The sequence below is a fragment of the Neomonachus schauinslandi genome, chromosome 2 (genome assembly GCF_002201575.2).
Source record: "Neomonachus schauinslandi chromosome 2, ASM220157v2, whole genome shotgun sequence".
Taxonomy (NCBI): Eukaryota; Metazoa; Chordata; class Mammalia; order Carnivora; family Phocidae; genus Neomonachus; species Neomonachus schauinslandi.
In genome coordinates this window covers 49,821,170-49,842,543 of record NC_058404.1, presented here as the reverse complement: position 1 = coordinate 49,842,543, position 21,374 = coordinate 49,821,170, and the positions used below count along the sequence as shown (strand labels likewise).

General features: G+C 45.8%; 1 protein-coding gene across 2 annotated transcripts in view; it reads left to right on the top strand.

Moving 5' to 3' along the window:
* The window catches only part of ZNF395 (zinc finger protein 395), a 47,085-nt gene that overhangs the window by 15,906 nt on the left and 9,805 nt on the right, over positions 1 to 21,374 (top strand). The window contains exons 1-4 of one of the 2 annotated variants that reach the window (XM_021698893.2): positions 10,558 to 10,563; positions 15,632 to 15,878; positions 17,306 to 17,538; positions 19,439 to 19,548. In XM_021698893.2, coding sequence (XP_021554568.1) covers positions 15,645 to 15,878; positions 17,306 to 17,538; positions 19,439 to 19,548 — 577 coding nt within the window. In that variant the 5' untranslated portion in view covers positions 10,558 to 10,563; positions 15,632 to 15,644. Of the gene's footprint in view, positions 1 to 10,557; positions 10,564 to 15,631; positions 15,879 to 17,305; positions 17,539 to 19,438; positions 19,549 to 21,374 lie in introns of those variants that run through there. The other variant, XM_021698894.2, reaches the window with a different exon arrangement.

Here is a 21,374-nt window from a genome sequence, read left to right as displayed (position 1 = left end):
ACCCAGCAAATCAGAATCTCTAGGAAGAGGAGTTTGGAGACCCTTTAAAACCAAGAGGCTGTTGAAAACAAAGCTGCATTGCTCCCTCAAAGCCCCACATTATCCTTTGAGTAGGAGCCAATGCTTTCCTCATTTTATAGGTGAGGAAGCTGAGGTACAGAGAGGCGAGGTGATTTGCCCGAGGTTATGCAATGGGAAGTTAGAGTTCGTTTGCAACCCTGACTCTTTCACTCTGCATTCTCATGGGGTATTTATAAAAGTGTTAAATAAGAATAATTTTAGTCCTGACCCTGGGTGAGCCCCACGCTTGATACTTTGCTCTCACAATGCCCATTTCATTTCCTCTTCCGTGCCCAAACCACCACCACCACATTAACTAACCTCTCGGTGACTCGAGTTTTCACTAACAAGGAGCCTGTGAAAGGTCATTTAGTTTAGCCTCTTCCTCCTCTTCCTCGATGAATAGGTTTCCTGCATAATAGAGTAGAAAGAGCGTATAGCTTCTGGAATCAGACAGATCTGAGCTCACATCTCAGTTCCGTCACTTTCTGCTCTGTGGCCTCGGGCATATGACTCAACGTCTGTGAGCCTCAGTAGCCTCCTCTATAAAATGGGGAAGATGATGGTCCTCCTCTCGTGGGATTATCGTGAGGGATGAAATGTGCTATAGTACGTGAAATGCTCAGCAAGTGACGGGCACATAAGTCTTTGGCAAATAACGGCTATTGGAACTTTCCTGAAGGAACATCAGTCTCTGAAAGGCTGCTTTTTACAGAGAAGATCCCCTATTTTTCTCTTGCCGGTTTATTCTGTAACAGTTCTAATGAAGTAGTTAGATGAAGTTTTGTTTCCTGTGCACACGGAAGTGCCTTTTCCTCAAAAGGTTCTAGTCTTCTGTTGGCCCCAAACTAAGTACAGTCTACCTGCCAGCCTGACACGTGGGCAGCCTCCTTGATTGTCCTTGAGGCCGGCAGGAGCTCGCTGGTGCGCGGTAACCACGGCCTGTGTGTCTTGGCCTACTGAGCGCTGATTTCATCCTTCTCTCCAAACTCAGGAGCGTGAGCCATCTGGTCTCTGTGATTGATCCACATCTATTTTGTCACTTTGGCCTAGAACATCCTCGCCAGTGAGCACTCTCTGCCCGATGCCATTAGCCTGTCCATTTCAGGGAAAACATTCAAGAGTGGACACCCTGATGTCCTGGGCCAAGACTGGGGCCATTCATTCAGCCAGTTCCCCATCGCTGTTTTGTCTTTGAACTCAGCCTCAGCCTGCAATTGTTGGACATGAAGATTCCCAAAACAGCCTTCTCCCAAGAAAGGTACTTACTCCCTTAGGGCTGTGCTTAGGGCAAGCCCCTCCCCCACGGTGTTCATTTTTCACTGTGTATTTAAACAGTCTTCCTTTACGGTGTCTCCACTCTCTTCACTTAGGCTGACTTTCTCTTTTCTGGGGAAATGTGTCTGTCTCCTTCACCCTCCAGTCACCCAGCAGATTTTTTTTTTTTTTTAGATTCACAGCATACTTTATTTTGGCTTAATTAACTTATGTCAAACACTTAAAATTTTAACATGCATATTCATGTAGTTTTGTGAGCTTCATCCTGAAAACCATCTTTTTATCAGGCTTCCGTGTCAGAGTGCTGGATGTTTTTGGCCTTTTCCTGTAAGAAGCAAATTCTGATTCATTCATCTAATTATACAGCACAAATATATGAATGTAGCTCTGGAGCATATTAAGTGCTTTCAGAAGCATGTGCTGGGTGTGTGATCCAGGTGGGAGCTCAGTTCGGCCTAATGTTCTTTAAAGGCAGGGGCTGAAGCTTAAGCTTCTTAATTATTCTGGTCAGTTCATCGGTAAGAGCCTGGCACCTGGGTGGAATATCAGCAGGTTTTTAAAAACGCTGTTTTTGTTCTGGGGTGCCCCTCTCCCTGGGTCTCTGGTGAGTTGGTGCCGAATTGTTTCCCGTGCGGGTCTGCACTCTTTGGGGCTAGTCCCGATCTGGGATAGCTGGAATCCGAGACCGAAGTGTCTGTGGGTGGGGTACAGATTTGGGAGGCTGCCACCGGAGGGTGCTCAGAGAGGCTGGTCAGGTTCCGCATCAGGGAGCTTTGGCAGCAGGCCGTGAGCCACCCTGGGCAGGGCACCAAGAGAGATTTTGGCTTGGGGCAGCGGAGCAGGATTTGGGCCTGTGTGCCAGCAGGGCCCAGGTCATGTGGGCGACGGGCAGTGGCCCGGGGCCTCACTTGGGACTGCAGGGGCAGAGCTGTCTGGCTGGGTGTTGAACTCTAAGCACTGATCCCTGGGGTTGATTCACTGTAGCCAACAGGCCTCCAAAGATTCACTGTTGGACTTCTCAGTTCCCCTCATCCTGCTGAAATCAGTTTTGTTGTGATTTCCATTCATTAGTGGCTCACCCGTGGTTTACTTGTTGATTTCCTTCGGAGTCAGTAGTTGTATTACTGGTTCTGGTTGAATATCCTTTGCTAAGTGGGATTACCAGATGCCAGGGTGACAGTGGCCACTGAGCATTCAGAGTGGCGTATTGTGTTACGTAGCGATCTAGCACCCATCTGGAGTGAGGGAATAGGGCAAGGGAACACATCTGTCGAGTGCCTTCCAGATGCTGGGTGTGTTTCTCATTTTTCACAGGTGAGGCAGGAAATTGAGGCTCCAGTATGGTGGCTGAGTGTCGCAAGTCACACAGCTGGAGGGGACCGACTCACATCCCTATCTACTGTCTGTTCTTTCCCTGGAGAAGTGCCCTCCTCTGCACTGAGTGTGCCATGGCTTAGCTTCTTCTGCACGGGCTGGCTGTCCGTTTTGAGCCAGGGTCAGCCCCCTGTGCATCATCCAGCCTTTCCCCCTCTCAGCCATGGCATTCCTGGGGGATTGGAAGCATTCCCGTTGGTGTTGGAGGACTGCTCCCCTCTCAGAGCACAGTCTCCCAGGAGAAGATGATAGTGACAGGGCGAGGGGCTGCCCCCCATCTGGAAACAGAAAACACCCTGGTCCCTTTGCTCGCCTGTTTATCTTTCTTGGTTAGGTGTCTCCAAGTTGACCAATCTTGTCTGTGTGTGCATGGTTTCTCATCTTTAATTTGGGGTCTCACACTGCTGGCCCACCCCCCAGACCAGGTGGCACCTTTCTTGGGCACCCGAAGCCCTGTGTGCTCTGATTACCCACCACAGGAAGGGTCTGCTGCCCTTTTATTAAAAACCTGCTGATTCCAGCCAGGCAAGTCAGCAGGTGGCTCTCACCCTCCTTACAAGCCCCACTGTCTGTCTATTTAGCATTGTCAAGAAATGTGATTACTATTTTTTCCCGTTTTATTGAGAAACAGTTGACATACATCACTGCGTAAGTTTAAAGCATACAGCGTGATGGGTTGATTTACATATTTTGTGAAATGATAATCACAACAGATTCAGCTAACATCTGTCTTCTCATATCAATTCAACAAAAAGAAAGAAGAAAGGGACAAAAGGGTTCCTGTGGTGAGACCTCGCAGGATTTACTCTCTTAACACCTTTGTTATAGACCACACAGCAGTGGTAGCTCTAGTCATCATGTTGGACATCACATCCCGCGTACTTACATGTCTTACCGCTGGAACTTCGTGTCTTTTGGTCACCTTCCTCTGATTCCCCGCCCTGCCATCCCCCTGCCTCTGGTAACCACAGGTCTGATCTCTTTTTCTATGAGTTTTTGTTTGCTTGCTTGTTTGTTTTGCTTTTGTTTTTGTTTGTTTTTTTAGATTCCACATGTAGGTGAGATCATGCAGTATTTATCTTTCTCTGACTTACTTCACTTAGCAGAATGCCTGCAGGGTCTATCCGTGTTGTTGTAAGTGGGGGGATTTCCTTGTTTTTCACGGCTGAATAATATTCCACGGTATACACATACCTCTTCTTTATTCATCAGTCGATGGACACTTAGGCTGTTTCCATGTCTTAGCTATTATAAATTATTGCTGCTGTGAACATGAGGGTGCAGATATCTGTTTGAATTAATGTTTTCTTGACCTTTGGATACATTCCTAGCAGTGGAATTCCTGGATCATAGGGTAGTTCTGTTTGTAATTTGTGAGGATCCTCCACACGGTCTTCCACAGCGGCTACACCAGTTTGCATTCCCACCAACAGTGCACGAGGACTCCCTTTTCTCCCCATCCTGGCCAGCACTTGTTACCTCTTGTCGTTTTGAGGCTGGCTCTTCTGACGGGAGTGAGGTGATATCTCATTATGGTTTTACTTTGCATTTCCTTGATGATGAGCAACATTGAGCGTCTTTTCATGTACCCGTTGGCCTTCCAGATATCTTCTTTGGAGAAATGTCTATTTGGATCCTTTGCTCATTTTTAATTGGGTAATTTGAAGATATTTTTGTTTGCTTGCTCTTGAGTTGTAGGAGTTCTTTTTTTTTTTTCTTTTTTTTTGACAGAAAGAGAGAGAGAGCACAAGCAGTGGGGAGGGGCAGAGGGAGAGGGAGAAGCAGGTGCCCTGCTGAGCAGGGAGCCCGACTTGGGTGGAGCTCGATCCCAGGACCCTGGGATCATGACCTGAGCCGAAGACAGGCGCTTAACCGACTGAGCCACCCAGGCCCCCGAGTTGTATGAGCTCTTTATATGTTTTGGATATTAACCCCTTATTTGATACATGGTTTGCAAATATTTTTTTTTTCCCATTCTGTAGGACTTTAGGGAATGTAATTATTCATTCAAATGACTGTTGAATTCCAAATAGTTTCTACTTTAACCACTTAAATGAAAAAAATAGAGAGAGAGAGAGAGAGAGAGAGAGAGAGTGTATTTCTCTGCCGTCCTAAGGGAGAACATCAGAAAGCCTTTTTTTGTTTGTTTCAGGATTGGCACCTTGGGCATCATTACTGCACAGACTTCCCTTTCTGGCATGTGTGCTACTCAAGACCTTATGCTGATGGATTGTTAGGCTTTTTAAATTCTCACCTCCATGTTTTATATTTTTGGAGGTGGTTGTTTTGTTGCCAACTTTGTGCTTTCCATTACCATAAGTGCTTCTAATAGATCCCTTCTTCCCAGTGAAACTCACACTTTCTTCCTCACAGTCCTCGGAGGATCAGACAAGGCCATGGGAAGGTATGGGGGCTGTAAACTCCAGAGCCCTCCATCCTGAGCCCCCGTCTTGCTGCTGGGTCTCCACTTGTGGAAAAAACAGAACTGCTTCAGAGAGGATCCAGGAAAACTGCAAACGCCACAGCTTGTTAGCTTGGGCAAAAAAATGACCTTGGGAAACCTCAGTTTTCTTAGCTGGAAAATGGGGATTATATCGTCCCTCCATATTTTCTTGAGTTGCCATGAGGTCAGGAGGAAAAGGAAGTCCCCAAATGTGTGTATTAAAGTGAGTGTAAACCCAAGTGCCGTTCAAACAGCCCTTGGTGGTGTGAGTTAATGAGCAGGTCTCTTGTGTGCTTCCTTTAAAAAACTGCTGGAGAGAACTGTTAGTTCTCTGGGCTCGTTCTCCGGGAGATACTCAGTTCCTGGTTTCCTCCCTCCACTGGGCTCTGGGTAAAATGCCGAGTCAGCAGTCACTCATTTCCCCACCTCCTCCTGGAACGCTCACATAGTTTGAGCACAGTTCAGATCAGGTTTAAGCACAGTGCACACACACACGTACATATGTGTATGCATGCTCTCCCTTCCCCCCGTGCATGTACAAAAACATGCTGCACAAAACATGCTGCGTGTACAAAAACATGCTGCACGGCACATTTGTAACCATATTTTTACCTCTACCTGCTTCCTTATATAGAATTCCCTGCCTGTTTTCACGAAAACACTAGTCTCAGAACTGAGTTTGAACACTAAAACTCTACCTTTGCTTTTGTTAACCTATCTTCATTTTAGGGCAAGCAGCAGGTATTATTTCTTAGAACACATTATTTTTGGAATCTGGGGCTCTCCTCCCCATAGGGATATCATGCATTTAAAATCCTAAATCTAAAAAAAAAAAAAAAAATCCTCAATCTGTTGGGAGAAGCAAGATTTGGTCTGTGTCCTCAAAGGGCTTATAGTCTGAGGGAGATGCAGTCCTCCTGGCACGAGTGGACCCGTGTGCCAAGCACTGGCCTAAGAATTGTCTTGCTTACTGCAGAGCAGTGTATGCAGGATAGAGCAATGTACAAAGCGCACCGCGGTGGCTTTGAAAGCAAACGGGGAGCTAGGTGTGAAGGAAGGGGAAGTGCACTTGTTCCTGGGTAGAACTGTGAAAGCCGCGTTCCTTCCCTGCCGGCAGTGCAAACAAGTGGTCTCTTTTACTTGACTGAGTGGTGGTTGTGCAGTCAGACCAACAAATGTGTTTGCTCATCAGGGTCATTGAGTATTTGCTGGAGAAAACTCAGTATAACCAGATCAGATGATCTATTTCTATGGCCTGTCTCCTGGAATATGAAAATAGCACTGCTATTTGGGACCTTTATTTTTTCCTTCCATTATTCTGTTAACATCTATTACTCCCAGTAGTGGGAAGGCTGGGTGCTCACTGATGGGGGGCGCTGAGGAGAGGGTTCCAGCCCTGGATGGCAGATGGGCAATCGTTAAGGTCCCTGTCGATCTTGATAGTAATTCTAATTTTACTGGTGGCCTAAACCATTATACACGGATGCAGTGTAATCCAGCTTTTACAAACCTACAGAAAAAGATGATAATTAGAAGGCCCTGAGAATCCAAATAGTCATTTTTCGAACAGCTGATTAGGAAATGTTGGTATTGAGTCAATCACCAACATACTCAGTGCTGTATATCTTAAGCTTGTATTGCGAAAATCTAAAATGCACACCATACGTTTTGAAATGGTGTAATAGGGCCTGATAAATAACTTGATGTTTTAGCTTAGGCCCTTGGCCACTCTTCAGGGGTTTCTATCAAAAGCCAGGCTGGGCAGAGGCTTCTGGGAAGAAAGGTCAATGTATGCCCAGTGAAGTGAGTACTTTTTTTACTTTTTCTGAAGCAGGCATTCCACAAAAAAAGAAAAAATAACAAAGCTTGAGAACCGCCAGGCAGCATTTGGATGGTGATAACATATGGGTATGGCAACTTGCTTCTGCCAGGGTTGAAATGGTGACCTGCACACTAAGAGAACCACAGACATATTTGCACATAATCATAAATATGCTGTAAATGCACATGGCATCTCTCAACAGAGATCATCCCTGGCTAAGCATTGCTGAAAAATGAATTGTTTGGGAATCTTATACCCTGATCAGTTCTGTTGTAAAATAATAGATGTGGTTCGCTACAATATTTTGACCTTTGGATGAGCTTAGACAATCACACTGAAAAAAATTTTCAAGTTAAAACTTTATAGATTTATGGGATGCCTGGATGGCTCAGCTAGTTGGGCGGCTGCCTTCGGCTCAGGTCATGATCCTGAGGTCCTGGGCCGAGTTCCACATCAGGCTCCTTGCTCAGCAGGGAACCTGCTTCTCCCTCTGCCTGCCACTCCCCCTGCTTGGGCTCTCTCTCTCTCTCTCTGATTAAAAAATAAAAATAAAAAAATAAAAAAACTTTATAGGTTTAAAAGAAAAAAAAATTAGCTTTCTGATAAGAAATTAAGAAGGATATGCAAGGGGTGCCTGGGTGGCTCAGACAGGTAAGCGTCTGCCTTCAGCTCAGGTCATGGTCCCGGGCTCCTGGGATCAAGCCCCACATCGGGCTCCCTGCTCAGTGGGGAGCCTGCTTCTCCCTCTCCCTTTGCCTGCCGCTCCCCCTGCTTGTACTCTCTCTCTCTAAAAAAAAAAAAAAATCTTAAAAGTATATGCAAAATATTAGCCAAAGAACTAAAAACTCAAACTGTTGTTCTGTGTAGTAGTTACCCAGTGGAGATCATAAAATGGAAAGCTGAGGTTCAGTAGGGGACCCGAAACTCCTGGCAGAGGGTTGGTGTCCCTCCCCATGATCCATAAATTGTTCATTAGAGAGGCAGCAAGCACCCAAGATTTAACAAATGGGAGTCTTATTCCAAACTTCACTCTCCTTCAACAACAACAACACCCCCCAAGAAACCTCATTAGGTGTGTGTTGAATCAAGTTGACTTATGACCTGCCTCCTGAAAGTGCTGCTAGGTGATGTCCTGGCTTGCTGCAGTGTCCTTGGGTGGGAGGAGAGAGCAGCCATTGGGCATGAGCACGTGCACGCGCGTGCACGCTCACACATGCACGTGTGCTGAGACAGGTGGTTGTCCAGCAATAGTCACATGTCACATAGCAATTTGCAACTCAGAACCACAGAAAGGGGTTGTTTTCCTATTCTGTCTGTTCCAGTTATTTAACTGATGGCAGATGTCCTCATGAAGGGCTATTAGTACATCAGAAGATTTTTGCTGAGGTTAACCCCTTTTGGACATTGACCAAAGTACAAGGGCAGCCACCCCACCTATTAGTGACAACAGCAGGGGTGAGAAGCGCAGGAAGAAGGCTCAGGATCCCCTTAAAACTGTCCATCAGCTGGGAAGGCTTTTTAAGCATAGTTTGTGCTTCCATCAAGGAATTCCATAAGTGAGTTCATAAAGTGGGATTGGGCTACATGTTGAAACACTGTGACTGTTACCCTGAAATAGAGGTTTCTTGATTTCTCTTGGCTGCACTGGAACCCTGTAGCAAATTAAGGCATGGCTGTTTATGTGGACCACTGATAGCTCCCAAGAAAGAAACCAGATAGGGAATGAATAGAAGTAGAGAGGAGGAAAGAGGGGTTTGAAGGAGGCTTCTATCAGTAATAGGGAGGGTGGGACCCTCCACCGGAGATGTAAATTAACAGGCGATCCTGGCAAGTCACTCTGGGTTCGGAGTTACCCTGGTCCCTTCACCCACCTGCGTGACAGACCTCTGTGGGTGCTAGGTTCATTTCTGAATCCCTGAAGGACTCTGTTGATTATGTTGTGCATTAAGCCATGTCCATAAAATAATGAGTATACCGATGAACACAAAAGAGGCATCTACTCACCCCTGGTGATGCTGCCCAGTCTATATTCAGTCTAGATTTGTGTTCTTCACGTCCATGCTAGCAATCCCCAGTATAAACATAGCTAAAATTTTCCTTAACTTTTGGGATTGTCAGTTACCTCTTTGTGCCCTCTGAGAGGGCAATATATGTGTAAAGGTCTTCCTGAACCACTAAATGATTAACAGTGGCTTGGACTGTTTAACAGGGTCGTGCTAAGGCATTGACCTTTATTTTGTAGGTCAGAGGCTAAGTGGAGAAGAGATTTTCAAGTAAAGAAAGTGCACAAAGAAATGGAAAAGAGACTTATAGGATTGGGAGCTAGTTTTTTCTATCGAGGTTCATTGACGTAGGAAAAAAAAATACCATGTAGATAAAAAGCAGCTTAATTGTCATATTTTGAGAGTTCCCACACATACTAGAAATCCCCCACCCGGAGCGCTGGTTCCTATTTGTGTAGCCTCCCCAAGCCTACCTCCCTGGGGCTCAGTTTCCTCCTCAGAAATAGAAGACTTGTTGCTCTCAAGTCATTTCTGAGGATTTAATTAAGTACAATCTATGAAAGCTAGTGCCTACTCAGTACTTAATAAAGGCAGTTTCCCTTCCTTTTTTCTCTTCTGCTTTTAAAAATTAAGATGTGGGCATCCTATAAATAAATCAAATAATAAAATGCATTTCAGTGGAATTGGGCCAGTTAAAGGAGAAAGGCCAGAGAATGAAAGCAAATGCACATGAGGACGAACTGGGAGTGGACAGGTTCACCAACTTTGCACAGATCCAGCAGGCTTTGGAGGGCGTGGGATTCACAGACCAAGGGAAAAGTATTCTTTAAATTTAAAAAGAGGGTGCCTGGGTGGCTCAGTGGGTTAAGTGTCTGCCTTCGGCTCAGGTCGTGGTCCCAGGATCCTGGGATCAAGTCCCGCATCGGGCTCCCTGCTCAGTGGGGAGCCTGCTTCTCCCTCTCCCGCTCCCACTGCTTGTGCTTGTGCTCTCTGTCAAATAAGTAAATAAAATCTTAAGAAAAAATAAAAAGAAAAAGGCTTACAAAAACATTGTCAGAGTCTGTTAGCCAAATATTTCAGGCCCCATCTGAAGACTGGAAGCCCAGGAATTTTGGAAGTATTATCCTTTCTTCATTTTCAGTGGTAGAAACCTCAAACTTCCTGCTGTGGAAAGTGGGGGTGGCCACTGTGTTTTTTTGGTCAAGAGAAGGGGTGGTTTTCTCCTTTTCTTCTTCTCTGGATGAGTGCTGCCATCTGATGTCTTCGAGTGGCATTGCGGCTTCGCCTCTAGCTCTTAGGAGCCGGCTGAAATCAACCTGAAAGTCCCAGGTTCTTGTTTCTGGCTGGAGGCTCCAAGGATGAAGGTAGGCAACTGAGTTTCTGAAACTGAGTTAGCTTGGATATACTTTTTTTTTTTTTTAGTGGTAAAGAATTTACTCCTTACATTTTTCTTCCTTTTTTGTGTTAAAGCTTCCCAATAGTGTTACTGAATGTAAAGTCACCAGATAGCTGAACAGGAACTCAATAGGATGCTGTGACTCTGACCTTTTCTTATCTGTTCTTTCCTTTCTAGGGAAATCATGGTGAGGATACTGTGCTATCTGATTCCATCTGATTCTGATACCATGCTATCTGAAGCTTGGAGTAAAAAGCTTGGGGGAGGGGCAAAGGGAGAGAGAGAATCGGAAGCAGACTCTGTGCTGAGTGTGAAGCCTGAGGCGGGGCTGCATCCCTGAGATCACGACCTAAGCCAAAATCAAGGGTCGGGCGTTCAACCTACTGAGCCCCCCAATATTTGCAACTTTATTACTGTCTTTTAAGTTTATTTTCCCTGTTTGTATTTTGTTACTGTAGAGATGTTTGCTTAGCATAATTTGCTGGAATGGTTGAAAAGAGGCCAGGATTGAGAGATGTGGAGATAGCATGAGACCCAAACAAAGCCCCGATGCACTTTGGGAGAGGGGTTAAAAAGCAGAGAAGGTTTGTGGAACTGTTCAAAACAAGTCTGAATTCATAGCTATGGTGATGGTTTTCTTCTGGTGTGAGGGTGGCCAGGGGAAAAGAGGTGGGAGGGAGGAGAAATGTGACTGGAACAGTCTCTTGAAATGCCAAGCTTAATAGACAGGGGTGGAGGTAGCCTGGTGGGACATTCCAGGTGGAGAAATAGCATTGGTGTAGAGGTCCATGAATATCCTTGTATTTTATACTTATCACAGCCCTGGGGAATGTGCTTTGTACATTTCAATTCCTCAACTAGATACTAACTAAATGAGTAGGAGGGAACAGAGGACCTGGCACAGTGGAGATTAGGAATGTACTAGGGGCCCCAAAGGAAATGAACCACAGGATGGCTGAAGAATCAGTGCTGTAGAGAAGGAGGGCAGCCTGAGTTTGCAAAGTGCTGGGTCTGATTCTTCCTCTTCTGCCAGGAGACGGAGGCCTGAGAGCAGCTAGGCCCCCTGGTAGGCACCTGCCCCTAGAACCCTGTGCAGGAGCAAAGGATTCATGTTTGTGGTGATGAAGGGACTGCAAAGGTCTGCCATTTGTTAGGTGACTAATGGAAGTCAGTTCTCGGGAGTTGGTGAGAAGGGCAGCTGGTAGGCTGGGGGAGCCAAGAAGGAGGATGTGGTTGGGGATTGTGAGCACAAAGCTTGCCCCTTTGGAATTGGACAGTACCTTCTGAAGCCAGGTCATGACATAGGTGGTGGAGATGGAGGTCAGTGGAGTCAAAGGAGATGAGGAATAGAGAGGTAGAGGCTCTAGGTCATGGGTCCTACCCAAAGTATATTCGGAAACAGGAGGGGGAGCATCGTGTACTCCTAAGAAACAGACTTTGAAGTCAGCAGGTTCTGGGGTCTCTGACTTGGCCTTAACCCACTTTGACCTTGGTCATATCTCAATCTCTCTGAGCCTTTGGGTTTTTTTTTTTTTTTAAGATTTTATTTATTTGAGAGAGAGAGTGAGAGAGAGAGCACAAGAGGGGGGAGCAGGAGAGGGAGAAGCAGACTCTCTGCTGAGCAGGTAGCCCGATGCGGGACTCGATCCCGGGACTCCAGGATCATGACCTGAGCCGAAGGCAGTCGCTTAACCAACTGAGCCACCCAGGCGCCCTGGGGTTTTTTTGAGAGCAGAACAAGGATGATGAAAATGGTACCTGCAGAAAAGAGAATGCCAGTACAGCACCTAGCATAGGGTCCAGCACATAGGAAGTGCTCATAAGCACTAGGTATGAATGTAATGTCTATGTATATACGAGAGGTATTCAGAGGTGAGCTGTCCAGATGACCTGGGGGTTAGGACTTGTTACCTAATGGGAAAAAAATGGGACCATTCATTATCTTTTTAAGAATATGAAAATTAAGTCTATTACAGAATTATGTAGAAGTCTGTGTCCAAAATGTTCATTTCCCTGAATCTGGAACTAGAGCGGACTTCATCATAATAATGCTACTTTGTATTTCTGTCACACTTCGCAGGTCATGAAAAGCTTCTACAGGAACATTCTCATATGCTCCTCCAAGATATTGGTGAGGGGAGTATTAGTGTTGTGATTTGTAGCTGAGGACCCACAGGCTCTGAGTGGGTACTGCCCATGTGGCCTGAGGACAGCTCTGTGTTTTCCCTGCATCTCACTTTAGCAGGGAGGCTGCAGGTCAGGGGAAGGATTTCCCGACTCAGCTTGTTGACTGATGCTGATTACTGAGGGATCTGGAAGATAGAGTTCTTGTTTTCTGGAATGGTGTAGGTGCATCAAGGTCAAGGAGTGGCCCAAAGAACTCCTGAGGGTCCTCCCCCAGCCCTGGGGCTTACTGAGGGCCAGGGTGTGTAGAACCCCTCCTCTCACGCAGGAGGATTTTGACTAGTGAAACATCAGTTTCAATCTCCTTCCTAGCTTTTCCCTCTCTAAAGTGCGGAAGGCAAGTGCTACCCAGTTCCCTGCTTTCTGCAGTGTGGTAAACGGTACAGGGATGCCTCAGAGTATCCTGAAGTGACACGTGCCATTTTTCACAACAGCTTCTGTTTATCCTGGGATGAACCCGCCAAGGCCTGGAATAGTCTTTCTCGGTCCGTGTCAGGCGTGTGGTCCTACGGTTCCATCACCCCTTAGTGCATTAGTAGTCTGACACCAGGTGCTGTTGGAGAGAGTGTGCAGGCCACTGTGATTCAGTGAGGAGACCTGGATTTGGAGTTGGGAAACCAGATCTCCTTCAGGTTCTGGCATCGACCACTTTGCCTGCTGTGAACAAGTCACTTAAGCTCTCAGTGTTAGTTTCTTTAAGTGTAAAATGGGGAGAGGAGAGTTGGCATCTCATTTCTGTTACTCTTTGCAACTTTGAAGCCAACTAAGCTGCAGAATCTGCAAGTCTCTGACAAATGTCCTCATGCTCCGACTTAGCGATGTCATATATAGGAACCTGACCTAAGGAAGCATCCTTGGTATGTGTGTGCAGAGGTTGAGCTCAGAGGATGCTCCCTGCCGGCAGAGCAGCTTAAACAGCACCACGAGGGATCTAGCCCTCAAGTACAATAATAAAGGATTTGTTAAGTTAGCAATGATGGCATCTGCCTAAGAAAATACTGTGTGGTTTCTAAAAGAGTTTTTATTGTTTTTACTGAATAACGTTTAGTGATAGAGTAAAACCTACACATGCTATTGAGAATTCAGTTTACCTGTCTCACATTGAGGTCTTTCATCCACTTTGAGTTTATCTTTGTGAGTGGTGTTAGAGAATGGTCGAGTTTCATTCTTCTGCATGTGGCTGTCCAATTTTCCCAGCACCATTTATTGAAGAGACTGTCTTTTTTCCATTGCATGTTTTTTCCTGCTTTGTCAAAGATTATTTGACCATAGAGTTGAGGGTCCATATCTGGGCTCTCTATTCTGTTCCATTGGTCTATATGTCTGTTTTTGTGCCAGTACCATGCTGTCTTGGTGATCACAGCTTTGTAATATAGCTTGAAATCGGGAAATGTGATGCCCCCAGCTTTGTTTTTCTTTTTCAACATTTCCTTGGCGATTCAGGGTCTTTTCTGATTCCATACAAATTTTAGGATTGTTTGTTCCAGCACTTTGAAAAATGTCTTTGGAATTTTGATCGGGATGGCATTGAAGGTATAGATTGCTCTGGGTAGCATACGGCCACAGCAACTTCTTTCAAGATACATCTCCAAAAGCTAGTGAAACAAAAGCAAAAATGAACTTTTGGGACTTCGTCAAGATAAAAAGCTTCTGCACAGCAAAGGAAACAGTCAACAAAACAAAGAGGCAACCCACAGAATGGGAGAAGATATTTGCAAATGACACTACAGATAAAGGGCTGGTATCCAAGATCTATAAAGAACTTCTCAAACTCAACACCCAAAAAACAAATAAGTCAAAAAGTGGGCAGAAGAGATGAATAGACATTTCTCTGAAGAAGACATACAAATGGCTAACAGACACATGAAAAAATGTTCATCATCATTAGCCATCAGGGAAATCCAAATCAAAACCACACTGAGATACCACCTTACACCAGTTAGAATGGCAAAAATGGACAGGGAAAGAAACAACAAATGTTGGAGAGGTTGTGGAGAAAGGGGAACCCTCTTACACTGTTGGTGGAATGCAAGTTGGTATAGCCACTTTGGAAAACAGTGTGGAGGTTCCTCAAAAATTTAAAAATAGAGCTACCCTATGACCCAGCAATTGCATTACTGGGTATTTACCCCAAAGACACAGATGTAGTGAAAAGAAGGGCCATATGCACCCCAATGTTCATAGCAGCAATGTCCGCAATAGCCAAACTGTGGAAAGAGCCGAGATGCCCTTCAACAGATGAATGGATAAAGAAGATGTGGTCCATATATACAATGGAATATTACTCAGCCAGCAGAAAAGATGAATACCCAACTTTTACATCAACATGGATGGGACTGGAGGAGATTATGCTAAGTGAAATAAGTCAAGCAGAGAAAGTCAATTATCATATGGTTTCACTTATTTGTGGAACATAAGGAATAACATGGAGGACATTAGGAGAAGGAAGGGAAAAATGAGGGGGGCAGAACTGGAGGGAGAGATGAACCATGAGATACTATGGACTCTGAGAAACAGGGTTTTAGAGGGGAGGGGGGAGGGGGGATTGGTTAGCCCGGTGATGGGTATTAAGGAGGGCACGTACTACATGGAGCACTGGGTGTTATACGAAAACAATGGATCGTGGATCACTACATCAAAAACTAATGATGTATTGTATGGTGACTAACATAACATAATAAAATTAAAAACTCCAAAAAAAAAAAAAAAGGAAAGAAAAAAAAAATTCAGTTTACCTAACCATGATCCCATTTTTGTATAAATAGAAGTATGTAAATACATACATATTGAAGAAAGCATGGAATGTTCTGTAGGAAGATTGGGTATCTCTGGGAGGCAGCATCTTGAATGACTGATTTTTCTTTGTGCTTACCAGTATTTTGTAAATGTCCTACTAGGAATGGCTGTTACTTGTGTAAGAAGAAAAGGAATTGTAGAAGTTAATTTAAAATTGTTTCATCTACTTTAATGGGTACTTACAGACTCCTGCTGCATGCAGGGCCTTGTAGTAAAAGCTTCCTGATTCCTCCAGATAATGGATAAAGGACGCTCTGTCCCCTTTGCCTCACCAGGAAAGGCAGCAGCATGGCCAGCGTGCTGTCCCGGCGCCTTGGGAAGCGGTCCCTCCTGGGAGCCCGCGTATTGGGGCCCCCCGGGGCTGCCCCACCCTCAGAGCCTCAGACTGAGCTGCTGGAAGGGGCGGCTCCCCAGCACTTCCTCGCCTCCAAGGACACGTCCTGCCAGGAGCAGCCCAAGGAAATCCTCAAGGCTCCTGGCACGTCAGGCCTCCAGCAAGTGGCCTTTCAGCCTGGGCAGAAGGTAGGTTGATCCCCGAGTGGACAGGTGTCTGATCTCTCCAGGCTTGGGGCTGGCAGGCCAGAAACTCACTGGGTACCAGTTTGTGCACAGACCTTTTACTTGCAGCTGTGGGGCCCTTGGGAAGCAGGCTTCCGTAGAGTATGAGCCATCATTAGCAGACCCAGGGTTCCTCCGTGACAGTGCTGTCTGGCATCTGTTATTTCAGACTTAGGCCTACTCAAAGCCTCAGTTCAAAGCGTGACAAGGGCTCAGTTTCTCAATCTGCCTCCGTTTCCAACTTGACCAAACAAGAATCTTAGGCTTGTAAGAGACAGATAATATTGCATCTTTGAATTGCCTTTAGACATTTTCAAGAGGCAAAGGTGTTTAATCAGAATGACATTTGGATTTTCTTTTCCAGTGTTCCCTCCCCTTGTGGCAGGGCCCAGTCATCCCCTGTCCCTGATATAATCACTAGGTCCAAGTGCATTGCCTTCTCAAGGGCCCATAGAGACTCTACCTTCTGTCTCCTGCTGAGGCTTGTGTTGTCCAGGCCTTTCTTCCCATGATATAAGGTGACCTGCCAACTGCTAGGCACCCCTTGAGAGTGGGCAGCTTACTTCTCCTCCCCTACCGTCTTGTCCCCAGGTAGACTTAGAATTCTCTGAAGGGAAAAATGCAGGGTTGATCTATTCAAGGTCATAGTTGGGGATATATATAGGCAGCAGATATATAGGACTTCAAGAGCAAGACAGAGCAAGTCATCAGGAGGGTGGATATAGATTCCAAATTCATTTGGTTAGAGAATTTAATCCATTTACATTTTAAGTAATTATTGATAGGTAAGTACTTCCTATTTTGTTAATTGTTTTCTGACTCTTTTGTAGTTCCTTTGTTCCTTTCTTCCTCTCTTGCTGTCTTCCCTTGTGAGTTGATTTTTTTTTTGTAGTCCTATGCTTTGATTCCTTTCTCTTTATCTTTTGTGTATCTACTAGAGGTTTTTTCTCTCTGGTTACCATGAAGCTTACAGAAAACATCTTTTTCTCCCTGGTTACCATCAAAAAGAATTTCACCCCTTCATCCTTAAATTAAAATTAGTAGTTTTTCATGATGAGAGACAGGAAAAAATGGCTTCGATCAGGAGTCCGCAGACTTGTTCTGAGCGGGCCAGGCAGTAACTTTAATTGTACACAGATTCCAATATCAGAAAAAAGTTCCAGAAACTGGCACGTTTGCTCTATCTAGAGAGGTTATAAGGCTCTGTTTTGGGAAGAACTGATCCACTATGGCTAATTTGGGTGCTCAGGTGGGAAGCAGGTACCTGGGAGCATCTGCTTGAATAAAAAATGAGTCAGAGACGCAGGTGGATCCTGGCTCTCAGAACTGGGGCATATGATGTAAAAACTACCACATACTGACCACTGGTTGCTCTTTTTCTCCCCCCTCAGGTTTATGTGTGGTATGGGGGTCAGGAGTGCACAGGACTGGTGGATCAGCATAGTTGGGCGGAGGATAAGGTGACTGTCTGGCTTTTGGATCAGAAGTTACAAATCTGCTGTAAAGCGGAGGAGGTGTGGCTGGCTGAGCTGCAGGGCCCCGTGCCCCAGGCACCTCCTCCCGAGCAGGGAACCCAGGCACCAGCCTACAGGCCTGTCTCCAGGAACATCGATGTCCCAAAGAGGTTTGTGTGGGAGCCCCTGGGCTCTGGGCTCTGAAAGTTGTATGGGTGGTGAGGTATGGGGTTGTGGGCTGGCTTGTGATGGAGAAGGAACATGAAAGACCTAGGTGTCTAGTTGTCAAGATACTGGGCAAATGGGATACAGAGAGGGGGGCATCCTGTAAAAAAAAACAAAACCCAGAATGGGATCTTTTCTTCCCTGTGGCTCTGTTATGGGTGGTACATCTTTGGTGTGGCCAAGGGCTATTTCCCCCCTTCATCCTTAAATTAAGATTAGTAGTTTTTCATGATGAGAGACAGGAAAAAATGGCTTCGATCAGGAGTCCGCAGACTTGTTCTGAGCGGGCCAGGCAGTAAGTCACGTTGCTTTGCAAGCTAGATCGTCTTTGTCCTGGCAGCTCAGCTCTGCTGATGACACATAAACATGGGCATGCTTGCGCCCCAACAAAACGTTCTTACGGACACGCAGATTGTAATTTTATGTAATCTTCACGCGTCACGTATCAAGAGATAATTCTTTTTGATTTTTAAAACCATATAAAAATCATGCCGTTCTTCGCTTACGAGTCATATAAAAACAGGCAGCAGGGCATGTTGGCCCACAACCCACAGATTGCTGAGCCCTGGCTTAGTTATTCAAAACCGTCGATGAGTGAAGGATGTATATATTGCTTTAAAATTTTATGATACAATTTTTCCCTGAGAATATATATCTGCCTCCTAATTTCTGTATTATGTACTGTAGTGTACATTGATCTTTTAATTTTTTAATTTTTTAATTTTTAAAGATTTTATTTATTCATTTGAGACACAGAGATAGAGAGAGAGAGAGCATGAGCAGGGAGAGAGGCAGAGGGAGAGGGAGAAGCAGGCTCCCCGCTGAGCGGGGAGCCCGATGCGGGGCTTGATCCCAGGACTCTGGGATCATGACCTCAGCTGAAGGCGGACGCTTAACAACTGAGCCACCCAGGCGCCCCTGAGAGCAATAATTTTTTGATTGTGAATTCAGTGGAGTGCCGGCAAAGAAATTGTTTTGCTGTTCTACGGAAATAAATATTCAAAGATCACACAAAAAAGGGGATGCTAATTTGTTTAGTATATTACAAGTCTTGGTTTAACTTCTTCCCACCCAGTCGCATATTTCAGTGGATCTGAATAGTGAAGAATGAATTAATACAACCCTTTGAAATAGACGAGCCACCTAGAAATTTATTTCAGAATAACTTTTCATACTTTAGTGGTAACTTACAGACAGCTCTAAGTTTACGTCCACATAATGTAAATTTATATGGGTTTTTAAAAAATTATACGTAAAATTTTATAGAACTCTGCTGTGGAAAGCATTAAGGTTTACACCAGGAGATTTATTTTAGTGTTTCTGGTTTACTTGCTCATTGGCTTGTGTACTAGATTCAGAAGCCATCAGAATACCTCATCATTTTTCTCAGGGGAGGGGAAAGGAACTGGTTAGTGTAATTGCTCCCTCTTCAATTTAAATAGAAGACGGGGAAAGGAAGGTAATTTTAGTGCTTTTGAATTCCAGCAGGCATCTTTTATGCCCATGGTTGATTTTATGGCTTCGCTCTTCCTTTCTCCTGAATAAAGTTCTGACTTTAAGCCCCAGTGAGAGGTCCGTCGTGAATATAGGGGAGAGTGGAGCTGCCTCCAGGTGTCCGCAGTGGCCTGGGGACCGACCTGCTTGCACCCAGGTTGACTGAGAGTAGAAACGCAATTCCGAATGGGTATTTGTCATGAAGAATGAGGCGAGCTCTTCATGCTTTATTTAGCACGCACACTGGCTGATTGGAGTGGGGGCATGGAGGGGACAGTCCAGAAGTGTGAGCCGATCACGTGCCCCGCTGTGTCAGGAAATAACCTTTGGCACTCACCCACTTGAATCCAGGAAGTCCGACGCGGTGGAAATGGATGAGATGATGGCGGCCATGGTGCTGACGTCCCTGTCCTGCAGCCCCGTCGTGCAGAGCCCTCCTCGGGCCGAGGCCAACTTCTCCGGTGAGGAAGGGGGCCCCCTGGCGGCTACTGGGTGTGGCGCAGGCCCGCCCCTCACTGCCTCTGCTTTGACCAGCCCGTTCGTTGCCTAGCAGTAGGATTGCCGGGGTCTCTTCTCACTAGCTCCTCAGACTGGCTGAGTGACACTGAGTTAGAGGCTTCCATTCTTTTTCTTCAGCTTCCTCAGCTGGAGAGGAGTTTCCTGGTGCATTGTGAAGATGATTGAGCACGAGGCTGAGCCACACTGGCCGCTCGAGTAAGTTCTTCTGTGGGAGTAAGTGAGCGAGGCACTTTGGTGGGGGCCTGAACAAGGCCAGTCGAGCAATATTTAGTTCACGAAGGGGAAGCTAACAAATGGTCCCCTGGTGGCCTCAGAAGATTCATGCCCCGTTCCAAGTGCCTACTTCAGCCTTGTAAATCAGTGCGGGCCTACAGGCCAAGGACCTGGAATGCACGAGCTGAAGTCTGTCTAACAAATCGAACTGCTTAATGCAAAGTGATAGTACGATTGCACAGCAAACTTCTGAATTAAAATAAAATCCTTCTGGCGCGATGCCCAAAATACATTATCGGTAACACAGGAGGAAGAAGGGTTGCTGGATGCCAGCAGTTTGACGAGACCGGTAGTGAACCTGGAGTTCTTTCGAAATTCATTACAGGGCTGGCCTGACTTACTCCCAGGGAATAACTTTGTCTCCACTGGTGACATCTAACTGAATTGCGAGCTACCTAAAAGCTTAGGGGAAAATAAGAGTTCGCTCAGAGCGTATGCCAGGAGGAAAGTGGCCTTTGCAGGTTTCCCTCATGAGGAATTGCCCTGGATGGACAGTGAATTTAAAGGAGCGATGAGGCAGGCTTCCTGTCTTCACCCAGAGCCTGTGGTCAGTGCCGAGGCTGCTAGAGTGAGTCGAGGCAGTTGGGCGGCGCCGAGTTGGCGGAGCTCAGCATCGCACGCCTGCTCCCTTAGTGCTTGGGAGCTGCACAAGCAGAATGGGGAGGGAAGGAGTCCGTTTTACGTTTCAGGAAATTCTTTTTTTTTTTTTAAAGATTTTATTTATTTATTTGACACAGAGAGAGACAGCGAGAGAGGGAACACAAGCAGGGGGAGTGGGAGAGGGAGAAGCAGGCTTCCTGCCGAGCAGGGGGCCCGATGCGGGACTCGATCCAGGGACTCCAGGATCATGACCTGAGCCGAAGGCAGTCGCTCAACCAACTGAGCCACCCAGGTGCCCCCGTTTCAGGAAATTCTACAAGTTTAGGAGACCCAGGAGGTTTGTCAGCAGGAGGAAGGTCAGGAAAGTGTCACAAAGGGAAAGAAAATCATTGACTCCGGTTCGCATCAGGGTGTATGCGATACGTGTACGTGTCACACATAAATGCTTATTCACACACAGCCCAACACCAGCATATGCACACCTGACTGATAATACGCCTGATCCTGATAGCATAGTTCCCCGTTGGACAAGCACTTTTAATCATCTATTAAAGATTTTTTTCCCATGACAGTATGTTTCCGACCTTATGGTCGAAGTCAGTGGGAAAATAAGGCTTTCTTGGCAGCTAATGGTATTGAAGTATTCTGCAAGGTGAGGTCTATACCTTGCTGTAGTCTTGGGTACGGTTTGCACAGAAACCACCTATTTTCTTTGTTCTCTGTATCGTTAGGCTGGCTGTGTGTGTATGTGTGTGTGTAGAACAGAGGAGATTATAAATATTTCTTAGAAATTCACTGTAAACTCTCATAGCTCTGCATTTGCAGCGCAAATGGTGTAGAATACCATTTAACCTTGCCGTAGAAGATCTTGTTGATCTAAGGTAGGGTCATTTAT